The following is a 21,529-nucleotide window of genomic DNA, read 5'->3' on the forward strand; positions in this document are numbered from 1 at the left end:
ACTATGGAAAATTTGTGCAGCACTTTGCCTCAAAGACTCATCACATGAGACAGCTGACAAAAGAAAACACGGAATTCTGCTGGTCAGAGGATACACAAAGGGAATTCGAGGTCATCAAAAAGGAAGTGGCAGGAGCAATACCACTCCAAGGGTACGACCCTCAAGGCAAAACCGTACTGACCACTGACGCCAGTGATAAAGGATTAGGTGCTGTTCTCATGCAAGACCGAGGACAGGGACAGCTGGAAACCATTAGCTTCGCCTCACGCACACTGAGCGAAACAGAAAAAAAGTACAGCGTGATAGAGAAAGAGATGTTGGCTGTGGTGTGGGCTACCACGAGATTCAGACAATTTCTGTGGGGCACACGGTTCCAGCTGCGGACTGATCACAAACCGTTACTAAGAGTGCTAACGTCGAGCGGACACGCAGATGCTACGCCCCGAATATCAAAAATGACACTGAAACTACTTGAATTCAGGTATGATGTGGAACATATATCTGGCAGCAAAAACACAGTTGCAGACTATTTGAGCAGAGCGGCGGCTATGGATCCAAGTGAGGAAGACAAGGCAGGGACAGAAGAGTGGGAAGCCCTAATGGAGGATCACGAAAAGGTCATCAGCCTCCAAGAATGGAAACAGGCGTATGAGGAAGACCTGACATTAGAAGAGGTGAAGGTATACATCACCCAAGGATGGCCTGATAAGAGACACACCCGTGGGGAACTCAACCCCTACTTTGAAGTCAGGGAAGAACTGTCCATGGACAACCAAGGAATATTCATGTACAGAGGCGAGAAGGTTGTTCCCCCAACAAGCATCATCCCCAGACTGCTGGACATGCTACACGAAGGACACCTGGGCATTGGGAAACTCAAGCTGAGATCCAAGCAAGACTATTGGTGGCCCGGAATGGATATACGAGCAGAACGGCATGTAAGAGATTGTGCGAGGTGCCAAGGTGCTGACAAGACACTCAAGCCATTACGCCCAGCACTAGGTACATTCGAAACACCAAAAAATACGTGGGAAGAGCTGTCAGTCGATATCCTAGGCCCGATCCTAGACACACAGGGAGTCCAAAAGTATGTGTGTGTCCTAGTTGACAAATTTTCGAAGTGGCCTGAAGTGAAGATAGAGGAAACCATGGACACAGAAACAATAGTTAAATTTTTGGCAGACACCTTTGTGAGGGAGGGCATCCCGAAGTCCATCCTCAGTGACAATGGGCCCCAGTTCAGATCGGAAAAATGGAACGACTTCATGCACAGGAATGGCATCCTGGCGAAGCACACATCTATATACCACCCGGCGGGGAATGGCCAAGTTGAACGCTTCAACAGGGTAGTGATGGGGTCAATCCAAGCAGCCATCTCGGATAACAAAGACTGGGAGAAGGACATTTGGCACATGTTGTGGGCATACAGGATCACTCCCACAGGCACTGGCTATAGCCCCTTTCAGGTGTTGCGGGGCCGGGAACCATTCACCCAAGACAATCGGGTGTGGAAAGAAAAGACATTGTTAAGCGAATGGTCCCCTGCAGTGGTGCGTGCCAACATAGAGAAAGCACAAGCGGTATACACAAAGCATTACAACGAGCGGAAGAATGTGCAAGACACAGAACTCAAAGAAGGAGAATGGGTGAGAGTAAAGTTGCCCATGCTACAAAGGAAGGGAGAGAGCAAATACAGCAAGCCCATGCAGGTGAAGGAAATTAAGGGCAGAGCGGTCAGATTGAGTGACGGAAACATATGGTCACAAGACCGCATGGCAAGATGCAATAAGATCCTTACGTGGGACTATGGAGGTGTAGACGCAGAGGAAGGAGAGAATGAGCTAGGTCAACAAGAACATCAGGAGGATGAACCTGCAAGGAGAGGAGAAGTACAGCAACAGGTGAAAGCGAGAAGCATCGAGCAAAGAACTGGTGAGAACTGTAGTGACATGAATGGACAAGGAGATGTACGAGGAAGCAGAAGGAGTGACGAGGAACAAAACCACACCACCCCTGTAAGACTGACCCGGAGCGGCAGGGTGGTGATAAAGCCCACAAGGTTCAGAGACTATGATCTGAGCGGCGGACTGTAAGTTATAAATGTTGGTGTGGAAAAAAGGGAGATATGTAGTGACGGTCTAGTCTACGCACGTCACGTCGGCGACGTGACGTGTTGGCGGCCATCACAGGCTGCGCGCGCAGAGCAGTGCGAGTGGCGCGAATAGCGCGAACGGCGAGAGGAGAGCCGGCATGCAGCGCAGGCTCGGCGCTCTTTATGAAGATAATACAAATAAAAGTGATTAACGTAACCTGGCTCCTGAGTCCTCATTGGTGGTAAGCAGCATCTCTACACCCTGGGAGCCTGGCTTGTGGGGGGGGGGGCAGACATACCCTGTTAAGAGTTAAAACCACGCCCTTTGTGGCTGGGGGCGTGACTACAGGGCAGAAGGCAGCAGCCGAAGAGCAGATACTTGTCTGATTGCGTCATGGGAGCGGCTTTTGTGCTAGACGAACTCAACCAGTGAATGCCCTCTTTGCTGGTAATAGCTGTGTGCACTTTTCCACTAAACTGTCCTGTTGATAGTCACCGTAAGGAACATGAAATGCCTCTCAGCAAACCGTTATGATTTTTATCGTCCTGGTGATTGGCAGACTTGTCGTTTCACTATAAAACCTAGGCAACAGGCGCCGACATGCACAGCTGCATTTTACATTGCAGTATTGAAGAATATTCGGGGTTCCCAAATATCTGAGTCTGTTTTTGGGTTGTTCTTAATTTGTTCCATATGATGTCCCTAAAGATTCTTTTTGGCTTTGTTTTAGCTTTGCCCCCTCTATCGAAAGCCTGGATTGTCTGTTATTCGTGTCTTTTCGTTGAATTTCTCATCAACTCCTGCAAGTCTTTTATGTTATATCGATTTTTATGGTGCACTAATTGCCCCTGAAGGTATCCAGGCTCCGGTGTTAAAGTGAAGTCTCTTTCCATCTTAATTTACACTCCTAGAGTGGCCACGAGCCCCCATATAAGGTTAAAGACGCGTGGCCTTTAAAATAGCACTTACAGAACTTCTAAATGTTTAATGTAAAATATCAAAACTGTGAACAATTAATCCACGCCCACACGACTTGTTATGCAAAACTTGTTTTTTAATAGGGCCAACTTGACAAACAAGTGCTTTTTTGGGGAAAAGCACCCCATACCAAGCTTTCATTTTAATGGAGGCTGCCCACCGTTCTATAGACGAGCCGCGTCTAAAGAAAGGTGCGCGGCCACAATTAAACTAAAAACGCAGCATGGGGCGCTTTTTTTGAAAAAAAACATTTGTTTGCAATGCTGTAGGTCCCACATTTGAAAGAGTTTAAGCTATTAGCATTGTAAATGACATTGACTTTTATTTGTTTTTAAAAACAAGATATAAATAAAAGGCATTGTCATTTACAATGCCAATAACTTAAACTCTCGCAAATGCAAGACCTATTGCATTGCAAATGCTCGTTTATAGGACTCTTGTCCTTAGTTATATGACAAACCATGTGTACTCACAAATAGCAGCTGCATTCTCTTGTTATGTCTGGGCGCTAGAGTCTGACCAGAGAGAATAACAAGGGGTATTGTTTTACCTTGTTTACGGTTTTCAGAAGTCATCCCCAGAAAGAAACAGAACACGAAAACATGCAGGTTCTGTGTGAAAATATAAAGTGGCAGCAAAGCAAGCGTGTTTATATAGTAACATGTTCAAAGGAAAATTAGGCCTACAACCGTGTACAACCAGGCCAACATGGGGAAAACGACAATGGCCATGTAGGAAACACACAACAAGATGAAGAATTAAACATATTTAGAGTACTGAAGGAAGCACAAGAAAAGACGCCATAAACGTGAAATGGAGGAAGGAATCTCATTCAGAAGAAAGAAGCAACCTCTGATAGGAAGGTAGGAAGAAATCCATACACGAGGAAAGATAGAAAGAAACAACTTAAAATTGTAAACAAGAATTCAATACAACGACAGAAGGAAGCAGCGAGAAACAAAACTTCCCTCAGCTCTGTTTTAGATCTGTAGAGAACCCCAGTTTCAACTCAACTGAAAAACAATGAAGTAGTAAAACCTTAAATAGTCAAGATAGCACTTGTACTTCTTGTTCCATATCAAGGGACTCTTCTCGAAACAGATCGACTTTAGTGTGGGATTCCGGAACACTGTTCAAGAGCAATATCTCTCTATTTTTTTTCAAGTAGGTCTACCTTTTATAAAAAAAGACAAAGACACATCCAAATTAAACATTAAAACTGAGAATGGAGATGAAGCAGTCCCCTACACTCATAATAATGCTGGGCAGTCAAGATCCTGCCTTGACACATTCCATGTTGATGACCATTTCTCAGGTTAAGGGGAATTGGTGGAGTAGTGCAGAGTAATATGTCGTTGATCAGGTCAAAATTGCATTCCTCCTGCATCTAGTCTCATGGTACCTAAAGGCAAAGTTTTGAGATTTTGTATTTCAAGCTGTATAAAGATCGATTTGATGCTAGGACACCATCACAGACTTATGCGACCTCTTTCTACCGGAGATGGTTTGTTATGACGGTTATATACTTACAGAAATCTCTCTGAGACTATTTGAGGTCGAATAATAGGGTCCTGCAATGTTATTTCAAATCACTAGATTTAATGTACTACCTTTTGCCTGTCACTTATAGTCTTCCTTCCCAAAAGCCTCAACGAAATGAGGAATAGTGATATTACTGGCATAAATTCCTATAATGCAAATTCTTAAAAACCTGGCCAGACCCTGGGGGCATGTACGTGTTTGTCAAATTGTAGGCATTTGCTGCTGATTGTGGGCTCTGTCTAGGTGTCCAACACTTGTGAAGGAGGACTTCTTCTCCAGACTTTCAAGAATGATAACTCTCTAAGGGGGGGGACTGGAATTTGGTGGTATGTCCCTCCTTGATAGGACTGGACCATTTTATAGAAACAGTAATTGAGACAGTATAAACCTATACAATATAATGGATGACCGCTGCCTGAAAGTTAGATAGCAAGTGCTGCACACGCATAACAAGGTCTACATCTTCTATTCCTCAGAGTACAGCACCCCCTCTCGAATAGACTTTTTCCTTATAAAAGACACATCCTTTTCATTTTAAAGGGCATGCTATATATTGCAGGATGGAGTCACAGACCCCTCCCTGATTCAACTGATTTTAGATGCAGGCCTTGCTCCTCCCCCCAATGGCATATTGGAGGATTCAAACAGGCAGATATTTCCCCTCAGAGGAGAAGGATTTCCTCTATTGTGAAGTCTGCATTATAAGACTGAAAATAGGGACTCGCTCTCCTTGGCCCAACTACTCTGGGCTGCTGGTAAGGCACTGCAGATAGGAATACTCAAGAATGCTAAGCTGAACAACTAGGTCTTGTGCAATCAGTCAGGTCCCGCATCACTGCCTTTAAATCTAGGCCCACAGATGACATGTGCCTACGTTTGGAAGCCGAGATGATATCCTTTAATTTAATACATGGCCAAAAAAGAGAAAACCCTCATCAAACTCAAATATAGGCAGTATGAAACCGGTGAAAAATCAGGTAGACTTTTAGCATTACAACTGAGAAATATAAAAGTGAAAATGACCATCCCTGCCACTCGTAATACATTTAAAAAGGTGGTAACATCCAATCGAGATCACAGAGGCAGTTGCATATTTCTACAAGTCCCTATATAAACCACAGGCCCCTCGATCCAAAGAGGAGACACATTCCTTAGACTACCCGAATTCATCCTCGCAAAGGGGTTAGGTTTTACTGGATGGGAAAATTACAATGGAGGCAACAGCAGAAGCCATTGATGACCTCCCCATGTGCAAATCGCACGATGAGGAATTTTACAAGATGAGCAAAACAGTGTTTACCTGAGGATGAGTATGTGGGTGGATGTGAATGAGGTTGGAGGTGGTGAGCCGGGAGGTGGTGGGTGGGGTGGTAGTGGGTGGAGGAGTTGGGAGGGTTGTGTGTAGGGGTAAGGGGGTGAGGTGGGGGTGATGTGAGGGGCAGTTTCGGGTGGTAGGGGCAGGGGAATGGATCGATCTCAAACCTTGCATCATAACTCTGATAACTCAAGAATGGAGAGAGTCCTTAAGACGGTGGCCTCTACCGCTCGTCTGATTGATCAATGAGGATCTTAAAATCTTAGCAAAGGTGGTGGCCACCCGACTGTGGAAAGTAATCCCTTTCGTAGTACACCACTCTTTATTGGGCTTTCCATCTGGCAGATCATCACGCAATCACCACAGGACATGGAAGCATCTCATATGGACCGCAAGGACATCATAGTGAATGCCGTGGCCATGTCTCTCGGCACGGAAACGGCATTCATCCAACTCAAATGTGGCTACCTGTTCCGAATTATCCAGAGTTTCTTTCTAGGACAGGACGTATTTTCCAATACCCGCATGCTTATGAGAGTGGCTAGATGCGAAATGGTGAGTTATAAATTGCCAACATGCCCCTCAAATTCAACATCAAGATAAAGGTCACTGCTGCAAATCCCAGGCTCCTCTCTCATCCCTCATTATAAAGGATGAGGGTTACTTCTTGTGACACTGAGATACCTTCTACTGACATCAGGTCCAATGCATTACAGCCCCACCCCGATCCACCATCCAGAGACTTAAACAGCTGTCAATGACGTAGTGACCACCCTCCACATCTGAATACGACACTTTAGCCTGCATGCTTTTACAATGCACGCCATTACCCCGCTTTTTTAATCTGCAACATCTTTTACAATGCAGGGCTCTACAACGCAATCTATTACAACGCATTGTCCATTACAACGCAATTTACTAATCTAACTCCGCAGGGGTGTTGTAATGGTGAAGGTGTTGTAATGGTGAATGTGTTGTAATGGTTCGCGGTGTGCAGCCCTGCATTGTAAAAGATCTTGCGGAGTTAAAAATGCGGGGTAATGGCATGCGTTGTAAAGGATGTTTACCTCCAGCACCCATTATGTTCTCTTCAGCTATCAACGAACCTGAGAAACACAGATTGCACATTGGTTGTACAGCTATATAATGTTATATTGTTACGATCCTGATTTAATGCTGCTGTGGTCACTATATCTTCAGGTGTCCCCTCTACACAACCCAGCCCTGAACTTGGAGTGGGCCAGTGGAAATCCATTGTCCTCCTCCTCCCTTCCCACCCACCTTTGGTTGCTGACACAGTAAGATCCTATAGACATCTCACTGATATTATTCGAACTTCCCAGACAGACTGAGACAATGATATTCCATGTTTTGCACTACTTAACCTGTTGATGTCAACTGACAGTTAAATAAATGAAAGATGTTACAAAAAAAAAGTTTAATTTCAATAAAATGTACCTTGTATAGACATAAAAAAATCTATTGTAAAGTGATGGGCAAGTTCACCTACATTCTCCAGGTTAAACACAGCCCCGACATACGGCTGGATCCGGGCCTCTTGACAATGCTGGAGTACGGTTGAAATTGACCAGGAGAACAAGGGTGGGTCCATCTTTCTGTATCGGCCCCAGAATACGCCAAGAGCGGACACATTCCTCAGAAGAAGCTGATTGGTAGGAACTGAGGCGATGTTACCTCCTGCAAAACCCACCACCACGATCCGCCCCTCCCATTTCAGACTGCAGAAGAAAGAACAGACAAAAAATGTCCAGGTTACAGGGTCAGGGGCAAACATCTTCCTGAAAACTATGCACTGAAATTCCCAAGGTCAGTAGCATTTTAAAAAATTGCATCTCAATTCAATAGCATCAACAACACTGCCTTGATTTAGACATATCAAAATGGCTGCTCTCCTCAAAGGACTCAGGATGAAAAAACTAGTTAGTCTTTCGGTTCAAGAGAACCTTGTGCCACCACTTTACAAGACCAGAAATTATGCTTTGCAAATGAAGTACTGCAGGAACAAAGAGAAGAAAGTCTATGAAAATACAACAAAGAAATGTATTGTATTACATTTATTTGTAGCAAATACTAAAAATAAATATAATCTCTAAGTGCAGGGTGGGAAACAGGAAGGGGAAGGAAAGAATCCGTGAGAACAATTACATGAAAAAAGACGCTTCACAAATGGAAGCACTTTAGGCATTGAGAGATGGATTATAAAAACTCTCTTGGAGGTGATTTTGAATTAAGTATTGAGTAATTTTTGCAATATGGGGGAGAGACTGTTCGATAACATATTCTGTGCCGCTATGTTTTGTGTTTTTGTAGGAGCAGATCATTATTTCAGTCTTATTCTATACGAATAGGTATGTGAGGTACTCAAGGGCTTTCTAATGTGTACATTCCACATCTACAGAACGGGCCTGATTGACAAAAAGGTAAGTTATACTTTTGAGTATGATTACACTTTGTAGTAAATTTACTTCTTTCGGTATACACAAACTCAGAGTGTAAACTTACTACAAAAGTGTAAGTTACATGACTTCACCCCTAGAGTAGCAACGCAATTGGGTTACTCATGTGTGGGTGATGTCCCTCCCTAAACCTCTCTCACTCCTCTCTAATCCTAGCTCCTTCAGTAGAAAGTCTGCCCCGTTCCCACCCTCTCACCTTAATCCCGTCCACATTTACTACTAAAATCCATACTTGTATGTCCAGAGACTCCGCATTCAAGAAGGCGAACCCCTCACAAATAAGTATAGACAGAACTTACATTGTGTCGAATGTTTCGTAGTAATACAAAAAGTACTACAACGTGTAGTTTGAGAATCTGGCCCAATGTGTTCAGTATAATTTGCAGTTTAATCATGAGCCACTTTCATTTAGTTCAATAGCAGAGATGCAGTCCCGTTTTTTTTATAGCACAGATGATTCTGATCATTCTGTTTTGAAACACTCACAGTTTGGGCGGTCTTGAGTGGGGCATTTAGAGATACAGTAAAGCAACAGAAGAGTCTACATATATTACAACCCTTGAATGAGAAGGATTAATTGGATAATGTAAAGTGAAGAGCAGATTTTCAACACATTTTAATGGTGATAATATGCATTTTTGGAGATTGTTTGAGCTTCTTGAGTGAAGGAGAAGTCTGGATCAAAGAAGACCCAGATTTCGAGCTGTTTTGACCGGTGCACAATGCGGTAGGAGTTCTACTGGTCATTTTAAAGAGACCCATGATGGGGTTTTCTAACAAACGTCAGGATTTCTGCGTTTTTGGGTGTTGAAGAGGAAATTATTGCCCATACATTCACCTATAGCCACCAAGGATGGACAGATGGCTTTAGAGCTTTGACAAAAACTACGGGGCCCCTGCAATATAGGATAAACCATAGCAGGGAATTACTAATTTAGAACAAGCATTAGAAATGCAATCGGGCTCGGATTTATTTGAGTTTGAGCTAATGGCATTGTAAATGCAATGTCTTTTTGCCATGTGTTATGGAGTGTCTGCATGTGGTGTGTAGTGGAAGTATGTTTGTTGAATTGTAATTTTACCAATGGTGGCATGCTGTGCTTTATATGAATATGTTTAAAAGTAAAGTGTACCATACTGCGATTGCTTGGTGGAAAAGTGCACTGCCGGCTGGAGGTGTGTGTGCCTGGTGGAAGGGTGCACTGACGGCTGGTGGGTGTGTGCTTGGTAAAAGCGTGCACAGATGGATGATGGTTGTTGGTGTTTGTGCATGGTGAAAGCATTAATTGACGGCTGGGGGTGTGTTGTTGTGTGTGTTGTTTTCTGTGTGCTGGTGAGTGTGTGGTGGTGAGTCTGTGGGGGTGAGCCTGGGGAGTGAGTGTGGTGGTGAGTGTGTTGTGTTGAGTGGTGACAAGTGTGTGGTGTTGAGAGACTGAGGTGTGTGGTTTGTGTGTGTGTTATGTGTGTGTGGTGTATGTGTGTGTGGTGTTTTCTGCACACTCACACACTGCCCCGTAACATTCACACACTGCTCACCCGCACACTCCCAATGTCACCCTGCATAGTCACACACTGTTTACCCTGCACACTCATTCTGCACACTCACACAATGTGCACCCTGACAGGATCTCGAAACTCCTCCCGTTGTACATGCACCCACAATGCCGCCATTGTTTGCTACTGTGTGTGGGTCCATTCAGAGTGTACACTTTTTAACACCAGGAAAAGTCCCCTCTAAATATACACGGTGCGGCTGGAAAGGCGCTCCTGACCCGTGCAAATCTCTGCACATCACACCCCCACAGCCACAGAAACCCGACAAAGGGCTGCCGGCCCGAGCGGCTGATTAAGTCTGCTTACAAGCGGCATACCTCCTGGCAAAAAGAGTTGCATGGCAGCGAAGTCAAGCGGGCAGTCAAACTGTGTAGGGCACGTGTTTGTGTGTGTCTGACCGTTTGTGTGGGTGGTTGTCGGGTTTGCGTGTGGATGCATGTTTGTTTGGCTCCGTGTGTTTATGTTTATCGGCCCCCTTGTGTTAAGGGCTTGTGTGTCTGTCAGCGTGTTTGTGTGTGCCTACATTTCTGCGTCTGTGAGTTTCGGCATGTGTGGGCATCTGTGTGCGTGGGGGTGGATGTGTTTGCCTGAGTTGTTACAGTGTCGATGTTTGCGTATTTGTGGACACCTGTGTGGGCCAGTGTGTGGCTGTGTTTTTGTATGTTTCTGTTTGTGTGCGCATGTGTGGGTCTCCCTGTGTATGTGTGTGTGTGTGTGGGGGGGAGGGGTGCATGCGTCCCTGATTCTGAATGTGTGCGGTATGGGTACTGTGTGTGATGGAAAGATCTGGGGTGTTTATAAAGAAGGTGTGCACGTGTCTGCTAGCCACACTTCATCCACATGTAACTATTTGCGTGCTATGAAGTCTCTGCCTCCGCTAGAGTCGTCTCAGCCCGATTCTAAGCCGCCGGTCCTTAAACGCCGAGACGCTGGAGCTGGCTGCACGTATGCAACGAAAACAACTCCAGCAGCAGCGGCTAAAACAAACTAAAAGTGTAACTCTGAGCTGAGCTGGAGTGAGGGCTGAGCGCTGGGAGAGGCGTCGGCGTAGCGCGCACAGACACACGGCACTGCCAGCTGACAGAGCTGGAAAGAGACATCACGCTAAGATCAACACTGTCAGCCCCACTGGTGGCCAAAAAGGGCATGGGCGGCGCGGGACACCAACGGGTTAAACCAAACAGCGGGGAGGGGTGTCCTGCGCTGAGTGCAGGGGCGCCTGCGAGCTCCCAGCAGGGGCAGAGCGGTGCCCTCTGCCACCCCGGGGTCCGCCGCGCGCACGCAGACACCGGGGTCGCCGGCTCCGGGAGGCAGCTTCCAAATGATCTCATCTCTCCTTTCTTCCCCGACACTATTAATGCTCAGATGGGCAGAATGAAGTGAAAGTACGTGCAAGTCATGTGTAAACTGCCTCAGCCAGGGGGCTTTTATCCCGGCGTGTATATTCCAGTGGTGCCCATTTATCTACCCCCGTACACACGGCACCCCCCTGCAGCTCCTTAGCTCTAACGAGCCTCGTTAAGATCACAATAATATTCCACCCTCTAATTGCTCGTCCCATTCAAAACAAGAACGGGGTTCGTGTCTCGGCAATGACGCTCAACATCCGTGATTCTGGACAAATCACTTAATCTCACCGTGCCTAACAAAACAAGGAAGCTGCGCGCTGAGCGCTGCAGAATTGTGAACGCGCCCGGCCATCTGGATTCACTAACGGAGGCACCCTGACAGCTCCTAATTATAATTTATGTACTTCTTTGCGCGAGCACGCACGAAATATGCCCAAAATGGCGGAACAAAACTACATTTACCCTATCACTTCAAGCCTATTAAAACGAAAACACAAGGAAGACGAATCACTGGCCAGATGACAGAAAACCCTAAGGAATGTGTGGAATTCCTCTCACCAAGGCCCTAGGAGATACTTCTTTTTTTTCTCCTTTAACATTAGTTCTCGAAACTCCTCCCAGTTTCACTGGGGAGGAGTCCGAGCCCTAAAAACGAACAAAAGCACCGGGTTCCGTGCATGGGTACATGAAACAATCTATGTGTTAGCACTATAGAAAAACAATTAATAGATCAAACTTATGAAAAATATTATTTTTATTGTCAAACTTTTTTCTTTTCTTTTATCAAAAAATATATATTTTGTGAATGATTATTTATTGGACACATACATTTAATAAACACATTCTTGCATCTAATAGTCTACCTCATAAAATGTGATACATAATCTGTATATTTCAACAACCGGTACATGATCCACCGAAAGCAAATTGATCACAAAAATAGATAACAGTATACAAATTAATCAGGAAATAAAGATCACAAGGTCACTGGTAATGATGCGCAGAACAAATCACCAATGCTTTTCGGCAAATGCCTTCCTCAGGATTTCTGTTTTACCAGTAAGTGCTATGAAACAAGAAATGTGTATAAGTATTCTAAAGTGAAAACTCATAGATTTGATAATACAATACAATCAATGATGAACCGGGGACATAAAAGGGAGAAAAATGTAGGGACCAAATGTAAGTACATCCGTAGTGAAATATAAAAACTAATCACATATCCATACTCTCATACTTTAATATATCTAGTGCTGTACACATTTATACTTAGTGAGATAAAAATAATTATGTACACTATGATTATTATTTACCATACCAGGGGTAATAGATCCTTGGAGGAGCTTCCTACAAATATTGTAACAACACAGATGTCACAAATCTTTAAGTTATTCTTGACAAGGAACAGGGGTTCAATATGTCACAAGGGCAGAAATTATGATTTAAATATTTACCTGTCTTGTCTAATCTTGAAAAGTTTATCAAACGGGTAGGTGTACCAGATACATGTAATCTGGATTGAGTATAGACCTAGGGATGAAGAGTGAATACATTTATATGTATAATCTCATGTACACTAAAGTTAATATATATACCTCTTTCATCCTTTAACTCTGCTCCATTATTAAATATAACGAAAAACCCTCTAGTCTCACGGTTAGGCTGAATACTCCTTGTTATACATGTTCTAACTAGATGGATGACTGTTCCTAGTTCTCTGAACAGTTCTTGGATTAGGACGACCTAATAGTTATTTGCCAATTTTAATAAAACTTATTCACATGGCCAAAGAGTATGTTACATAAATTTTAGGCTGGTCCCGGCTAATTCCTACATCTTGTATTCCAGTCATAGCGGAGGGAATTACATGCTATAGAATGTGATAGACAGGTTCTGATTACAATAAAAGATTAGACCATGAGGGTATCCCAGATATTTAGGTACTAGCAAAACTTAGGGTGAAACATGTTACCTACTTACACATATGGTGCGTAGATTCCTTTTATTTGAATATGTATGCCCTTCCACCTGTCGCGATTCTGAGGTGTGTCTGTATAAAAGTATCCTAAAAATGTATTTAAAATGGACATTATTATACTATTTTAAACATAATTGCCTAGATTGCGAAAGGAGAAGTACCAATAACTTACATACCTGAAAAAGTGCCCGGAGGCTTGTCTTTGGTTAATCTTATAGTTGTGGTGCCTAATGTAATGCCTAGACTCTATATATTTAGAGTCTTGACAACACTGACATAGGGGGTTCCACTTAATTTACATGCCTGATTTAGAAAAAGGTCGTGGACTCAAGCTCCTCTCATTGTGTCCCGCATCAAGTGGGGACTGCCTCCTCTTCCTGTTTAAATATTCTTGCATGGTGATAGGTTAACCGTAGTGACGCAAGAACGTGAATAGAATTCTGCTACCCATCACAATACGATAGAGAATAGTGCTGCGCGCCATGTTGGACTGGTGAGGATGGACACGTTTACTTACGGGGGGACGGGCTAAGGCGGTAACGATAATTAAATTGTGCACGACGATGCGAAGAAAGACATCATTGGGCACCTTATAGAAATGATGAAGATGTTAGGTCTTACTTACGATAAAAAGACATGATTAATATAGTGTAAGGAATATATAAAAAAATAACGGTATATAACTAAAAATGAGGATGACTTGATGCGGGACACGATGAGAGGAGCTTGAGTCCAAAACCTTTTTTTAAATCAGGCAAGTAAATTAAGTGGAACCCCCTATGTCAGTGTTGTCAAGACTCTGAATATATAGAGTCTAGGCATTACATTAGGCTTCCCTCATACAAGCCAGGGACTATTAAGGTCTCCTCCCTCCAATGTGGTCGGCATATCGGCCACATGTAGAGCGAGCCATAGGGGCTTAATTGATTTTTATGAGGAGATAGAGATTAATGCCCGCTAGTCAAGACATGAGGAGAGTAGACTAAGGCACCACAACTATAAGATTAACTTAAAATTAATGGAGGCGGTGGCATGTTCTAAATTTAATGGAATTACATGTTTATTTTCAGTGATCCAGTAACAGGACCTAGAGGCTCCAAGGGGCAACGTATTCTGCAAAAACAGGAACCATATCATCTTATTTACCTAGAAGCCCCTACTTTATATCAATACAATACAGGTACACATATCCTTTATATTTTAAGTATTCTTTCATTCATGACTATTCGGCAGTTTAGTTGGCTATGGGTTACAACTATAGGGAGTATATAATTCTGTGTCACCCCCCTTTTATTTTGAAGTAGAGCGGTAGCAGTGCAAAACGTGACAGCTTCCGTCTATATTATAAACAAACCAAAGACAAGCCTCCGGGCACTTTTTCAGGTATGTAAGTTATTGGTACTTCTCCTTTCTCGATCTAGGCGATTATGTTTAAAATAGTATAATAATGTCCATTTTAAATATTTTTCAGGATACTTTTATACAGACACACCTCAGAATCGTGACAGGTTGAAGGGCATACATATTCAAATAAAAGGAATCTATGCACCATATGTGTAAGTAGGTAACATGTTTCACCCTAAGTTTTGCTAGTCCCTAAATATCTGGGCTACCCTCATGGTCTAATCTTTTATTGTAATCAGAACCTGTCTATCACATTCTATAGCATGTAATTCCCTCCGCTATGACTGGAATACAAGATGTAGGCATTAGCCGGGACCAGCCTAAAATTTATGTAACATACTCTTTGGCCATGTGAATACGTTTTATTAAAATTGGCAAATAACTATTAGGTCGTCCTAATCCAAGAACTGTTCAGAGAACTATGAACGGTCATCCATCTAGTTAGAACATATATAACCAGGAGTATTCAGCCTAACTGTGAGACTTATTAGTAGGAAGCTCCTCCAAGGATCTATTACCCCTAGGATGGTAAATAATATTCATAGTGTACATAATTATTTTCATCTCACTAAGTATAAATTTGTACAGCACTAGATATATTTAAGTATGAGAGTATGGATATGTGATTAGTTTTTAGATTTCACTACGGATGTACTTCCACTTGGTCCCCACATTTTTCTCCCCTTTATGTCCCCGGTTCACCATTGATTGTATTGTATTATCAAATCTTTGCGTTTTCACTTTAGAATACTTATACACATTTCTTGTTTCATAGCACTTACTAGTAAAACAGAAATCCTGAGGAAGGCATTTGCCGAAACACGTTGGTGATTTGTTCTGCACATCATTACCAGTGACCTTGTGATCTTTGTTTCCTGATTAATTTGTATACTGTTATCAATTTTTGTGATCAATTTGCCTTTGGTGGATCATGTACTGATTGTTGAAATATACAGATTATGTATCACATTTTATGATGTAGACTATTAGATGCAAGAATGTGTTTATTAAATGTATGTGTCCAATAAACAATCATTCACAAAATATATATTTTTTGATAAAAGAAAAGGAAAAAGTTTGACAATAAAAATAATATTTTTCATAAGTTTGATCTATGAATTGGTTTTCTATAGTGCTAAAGCATAGATTGTTTCATGTACCCATGCACAGAACCCGGTGCTTTTGTTCGTTTTTCTAAATCAGATGGCTTAAGAGACAAGGCGTTCATGGTGGAAATCAGAATTTGGTTTTATCATATCTGGCAGATTAGACAAAAAGAGGAGTTCCTAGATCAGAAAACATCTGGAAAAGCTGCAGGGGAGGTGATGTCTGCTACATCTCGGCATCAGTTACTGCCTGTATAGGACATCACTAAAGCCATCCATAGCCCATGTGCTCCGACATCAGTTCTCTGTTTTTTCTGTGCCCATTTGTACAGTGCCGAAGCTGCCCTCAATGAGTTTTTCACGTACGGTGGGGTGCACATCGGGAGGATCAGGAGTTTAGAGGCTCTCGTCTCCAGAAGAGTGAAGACTTCACATCAATTTGCTCCTGCTGCTGGTGATTTGCTGGTCCCTGAAAGCTTTCCTGTCAGAGAGGGGTAGTGCCCCATCTTCTGTTCTGAGAAGGTCTGAGAGTCTGGGCCTAGGCTTGAGTGCATGGGATCTGGTTGGTCATCAATCATCTGGCAGGCTCCCTGAATACGAGAACCTACAGCCTGAATGAGCGTGATCTTGTCAATCGTGGGTGGTATAGAACATATTTGCCCTCTGGGTACTTCTCAGGTGGATCTGTTTCCCACTTGTGAAAATGCATACTGCCAGCATTTCCATGTCCTCCAGTTTCAGTTGCATGGAGCCTTGGGGATGTATTTCGGTTGACATAGAACTGCCTGCTGCACTATGAATATTTCCCCATGCCCTTGAGTCCTTGAGCTCTTTAGGAAGCAATGCTAAGACCAGGCACAAGTCATCTCGGTTGTTCTGGAATGGCTGAGAAGGGTGAGGTACGCAGACCTTCTAAGACTCTCTGTCCCCCACTTGAGCTGCCACACAGTCGCCTTTTCACACCGTCGGGAAGGCTCTGCACCCCAACCTACAGATCTTCTCCCTTCATGCCTGGAGTTTGAGCAGGACCAGATAAGTCTTTTCAGAGCTGCCAGAGTTGGTCAATGCCATTCTTTCAGCACATCGCCCCTCCAAAAAGTCTAATTATGCTAAAATGTGTTTTTTGCCTGGTGTGAGAATGAAAGCATCTACCCTCTAAAGGAGCATCTTTCAGCTTGTTGTGCTTTCATTGGCCAAGCTAGATTTGTGCGGTGGCCACAGTCACAGGCTATGTTGCAATCTTGTCCACATTCATTTGTTTGTCGGACTAACCCTCTTTGTTTAAGTCCACTATAGTTTTGGAGTGGCTGTTGTATGTTTCCTCCTTTCATTATACTGCAATTGGAACTTAATCTGGTTCTCACATATCTGATGGGGACCCCATGTGAACCGTTGTATAGCTGCCACTTGCAGTGTATTACATTCAAGACAGTGTTTTTGGTGGCCATCTCTTCTGCTCAAGGAGTCAGATGGTTGTAAGCGCTGCGTGAAAAGATCACCTTTTACTTGTTTCTACATAGACATCGTTTTCTGGACAAAAGAAGCTCTGACTAAAGGCGGTTTCCAGGTTCCATATAGGTCTGCCCATTATACTTCCCATGTTTTTTCCTCCACTTCATCTCGCCAAAGGGGAGCAGAGGTTACATAGGTTGGACCCTCATAGTGCAGTTAACTATTAAGAACTAAACATTTAAGATATGATGACCAACTCTTTTTTTGGGGAGATATCTGGGTAACAAGAGTACTCCGGCATGGTTTGGTGTTCTCTGTACTAAAATCTGTTATGCCCTTGCCAAAAAGGAACCACCAAAAGGAAATAGGAGCTCGCTCTGCTGGAGCAAAAGCATCTTGCGCATCAATTGCAGGGGGAATGCTCATAGTGACGATATGCCATGCTGCCACAAGGGCTGCTCCCTATAAGTTTGTCCGGCATTATTACTTGGAATTGAAAGGGAAGGCTATTTGCTTGTTCCGTGATGCAAGACTTTCTGGTTTGACTATTCCGCTCAGGCAAATCACCTGGGAGAGGGGTATTGTTGTGGTATATAGTCAAAAGCTGAAGAATCTGCAGGTAAATTTCTCCATCTGGAAAAAAAGGTTACTTGTCTTTAGTAACAATCATTCTGCTGGATACTCTCTCTACCTGCAGATTAATCACCGATCACACCACCTCCCTGTATTGACAAATGATCGCAGTAAAAAAAAAAAGGTACCAAATTAGACTGCAAACGCATGTGCATGACCCCATCGCTGTCTCTGAGGGCTCAGAAAAAAATGGATGGGAAACTGATTTTAGAGTGCCATAGTACTGCTATATGGCTCCAGTGAGTTCATGTCCGGGCAGACGTTGATGCCGAGCTGGAGCGCCTACCAGTGCAGGAGAGTTTTTGCAGTATTTCCAGTTGCAGTCTAGCCCCTGGGGAGGATATTCAAAAGGTGACATTTCAAAATGTGAGGAATCGGCAGGTAGATAGAGTATCCACCAGAAAGATCATTACTGGAGGTAAGAAACATTTTTATTACGAGAACCCTCCAGAAAGATTGTTACTAAAGGTAAGTAAATTTGGTATTACATCCAACAGTAGTGCTGAAAAAATTGGGGCTATGGACAAACCTATGGGGTAACACACAACCAATGTTAGCAAATTTGGATGTGAACTTGGCTAGTTTGATGTACTGTTTCCAATAAGAGAATAAGGAGTGTAGTTAAGTGTGTGCAATTCTGTGACTACAGTAATCTTTGCCAAGGTATTCCAGTAGCATCTCATGGTCAAAAGTACTGAATGCTCCGTATATATCTAAAAGTATTAGTGGGTCATTATGACCTTTGTTACAGATACTGAGTAGATGCTATCTTTTTTAATTGAATATTTGTATTGGTATTTAAAAATTATCAACAATGCAAGATAATAAGCACATCAGTAGGCAGGTTAAATAGGACATGGAACAGATGATAAGGTTTGATATATCGACAGTACAAAGTAGATAATATCGGAGTTTGAATCCATGCATCTTGGAGCATTTGATTATACGTTGCTTGGATAAAAAGGTTTTTAGTGATGATCACAGTTCATTTAAATACAGATCTACGGGGTCGGATTCCAACAACTTGGTTTCAATTCTGTGAATGGGACAGTTTGCATTACACCCCTGCAAATAAATGTAGGACTAGAATCTGTCCAAGAGGTGATTTTTTATTGGATGGTGATGCTGTCAGTGAGCAGAGTAGTCAGATACTGGGATGTAGGAAGACATTAGTAAGAGAGATAAACGGGTCTTTGAGTGATATGTATTATAACAGAGGTTTTGTCTTTATATGTTTTCGGAAGTTTAGTATTGTTATTTCGAAGCAATGGTTTGGTCAGAATCCAGATTGGATGCCAGAGAGAATGTTTGAATCATAGGTAATCTTTCAGTTGTGATGTGCCTATTGACTCAATGCTTTTTGCCACAAAATGTACAGAAGAAGATGGGAGTCTATAGTTAGAAAGAGATGTAACTTTGGATATTGGCTTTTCCAGGTTGGATTTTTTGATAGCTTGTTTCAGGTTTTCTGGGTTTGGGCCCAATTTGGGAGATGAGTTGAATTGAGAGGTGGTCATATAAGGTTTTAATGCGGGCTTTCATTAAGTAGGGAGGCTCCAACTTAGAGCCAAATCTGGCTAAACAAAAAGTTTTAGTATGTTTTCACCACAAATAAACTCCGGTGCATCACATCAAAACTGGGTAGACGCAGAAAGCTGCACAATCTCAAGTCAAGTGGCTAGATCCAGACTACCTCCCCGCCAGGAGGCTGCTCAACCATACTAAAGATGTCGGCAGATCACAAAATGCACTTTCACTTTTTTTTTAGACACAACTGAAGACTATTAGCTAGATTTCTCTTCATCACATAGTAACAGTAAATTATTTTAGACAATCAGGCCCTACGTGGCTATGCTAGTATCAGAGAACATAGGGAAGAGCACCAGTGATGGAGTGACTTTAATACATTGCAGCACTTTGGCCTGAACAAATATATAAAATCCTTAATTTCGAGTCCTTAAGGTGGTGTGCAACTCCCCCTCAACAAAACAAAATATTTCCATGTCATGTATCACCGGCTCCTATTACAGATAGAAATGCACTCAGTGCAGACATCAAGAAATATATCAGATTGAGTCAACAAAATGTAGGAATGATTGCAAACCATGACGAATGATATGAAACGAATGAAAGACTGTAAGCATCAGGTGAGCGACTCCCTGCTCCTGCAGGAAGTGGAAGATGTTAAAAGTAATCTTCCTGCAACAATGTTCGGTTTATTGGAATTCTCAAGAGAAAAGAGAACCTAATTGTGGAGTAATTTATAAAAGAATTAGAGGGGAGGACTCACACCTTAGGAAAATACCATAAGGTCTTGCTCTCCCCCCGCCCCCATGTGCCCCAAGCTGTTCAGTGAAAAATAAAATGCTTTGCTTGGGTCAAGAGGAGGCCCAGGGATATGAACTCAAAATATATGATGCTCTTCCAACCAGGCTCAGGGTTATCACTGACCACACATCCTGGCACTTTCACAGTCCTAATGAGATATGGGACAAGCTGAAGAAATTGAAATATCACGGTCGAAAGACCCAGAACAGAAAGAGGACAAGAGTCGCTGTGAAATCAGAAAGAAGTCCTGAAGAAGCAAAACTGAACCTAGAGAATAAAGACGCTGAAGCGACCGAGGTGCCTAGGACCCAATCTGACAACTGTAGTGAACAAAGGGAAATGGGACACTAGAGGACACCGGGGTGGTCAGATTCCGATAATGATAGTGTCTTTAAAGGCAATGGATGCTGGAGATGGTCTGTAAATTGTTGGATGGATATAATCTAAATGTTTTTATACACCTGGGCTTGAATTATTCGGTGACTGACACCGGCATGTTTGAGTCATTTTCTCTGCAAGGTGAGGTGCATGGCAATACTCATGATGGTAAAACTGAAGAGATCTTGTGTATTTTACTCGTGTGATTTGTCATTTTATGGACATTCAGAAAAGGAATGGGGTGATCTTGCACGGTGTGATAGCAGTACTTGACATTAGGTCTGCGTTCGGCGTATGTGGCTCCTTTAGGCACAGACACAGTTTCACTGTTCACAGTTATGTGTGGGTCCAGGCACTTCTTTCACTTGGGAAGATTACCACATGGAAGTGGTGACTTTGGGGGTTGTTGCCTGGAATATGGTTGCTGAATATGAACTGATGACTTTTCATCACTTACAACTTAGGGGCAATGTGCACAGTTACTTGACGTACACATTGCCTATATCTGCGAAATGGCTCACGATGTTGGTAGATTGAAATTTGTTACATGGACTGTGAAGAGGCTGGGTAATAAGGCAAACAAGGGTGTTTTATTAAAGATACTCTGTCATTAGCCAGATATGCGTCTTTTATATAGAAGACACATTTAGTGGGCAATTACTGTGGCTTCCCTGCAAGAGACAGACATATATTTGTGGCACATGTTGGGTGTACATCTGGATTCAGGTGTGTAGGGATATTACTGAGCAAATCTGCCCTTTGTGTTCTGGTTACAGTTGAGGTGAATATACTACATAGTGGTACCAGGGAGATGGGATGCCCTCCGTTTAGTGGACTCCATTTATCTTCCCCCAAAATTGACGCAGATATTCCTGGATTCAGTGAGTGCCCTGTCATTGGAGGTACAGTGACAAGCATAATAGAGGGTGACTTTAACCCGAT

At 42.9% G+C, this 21,529-nt stretch overlaps 1 protein-coding gene across 1 annotated transcript in view; it reads right to left on the bottom strand.

The window, feature by feature from the left end:
* Positions 1-21,529, bottom strand: part of LOC144754364 (quinone oxidoreductase-like protein 2) — a 198,787-nt gene that overhangs the window by 26,380 nt on the left and 150,878 nt on the right. Inside the window, exon 9 of the mRNA XM_078642059.1 lies at positions 7,439-7,667. Within this exon, the coding sequence (XP_078498185.1) occupies positions 7,439-7,667 (229 nt within the window). The remainder of the gene's footprint in view (positions 1-7,438; positions 7,668-21,529) is intronic.

Source organism: Lissotriton helveticus, chromosome 1_1 (genome assembly GCF_964261635.1).
Source record: "Lissotriton helveticus chromosome 1_1, aLisHel1.1, whole genome shotgun sequence".
Lineage (NCBI taxonomy): Eukaryota > Metazoa > Chordata > Amphibia > Caudata > Salamandridae > Lissotriton > Lissotriton helveticus.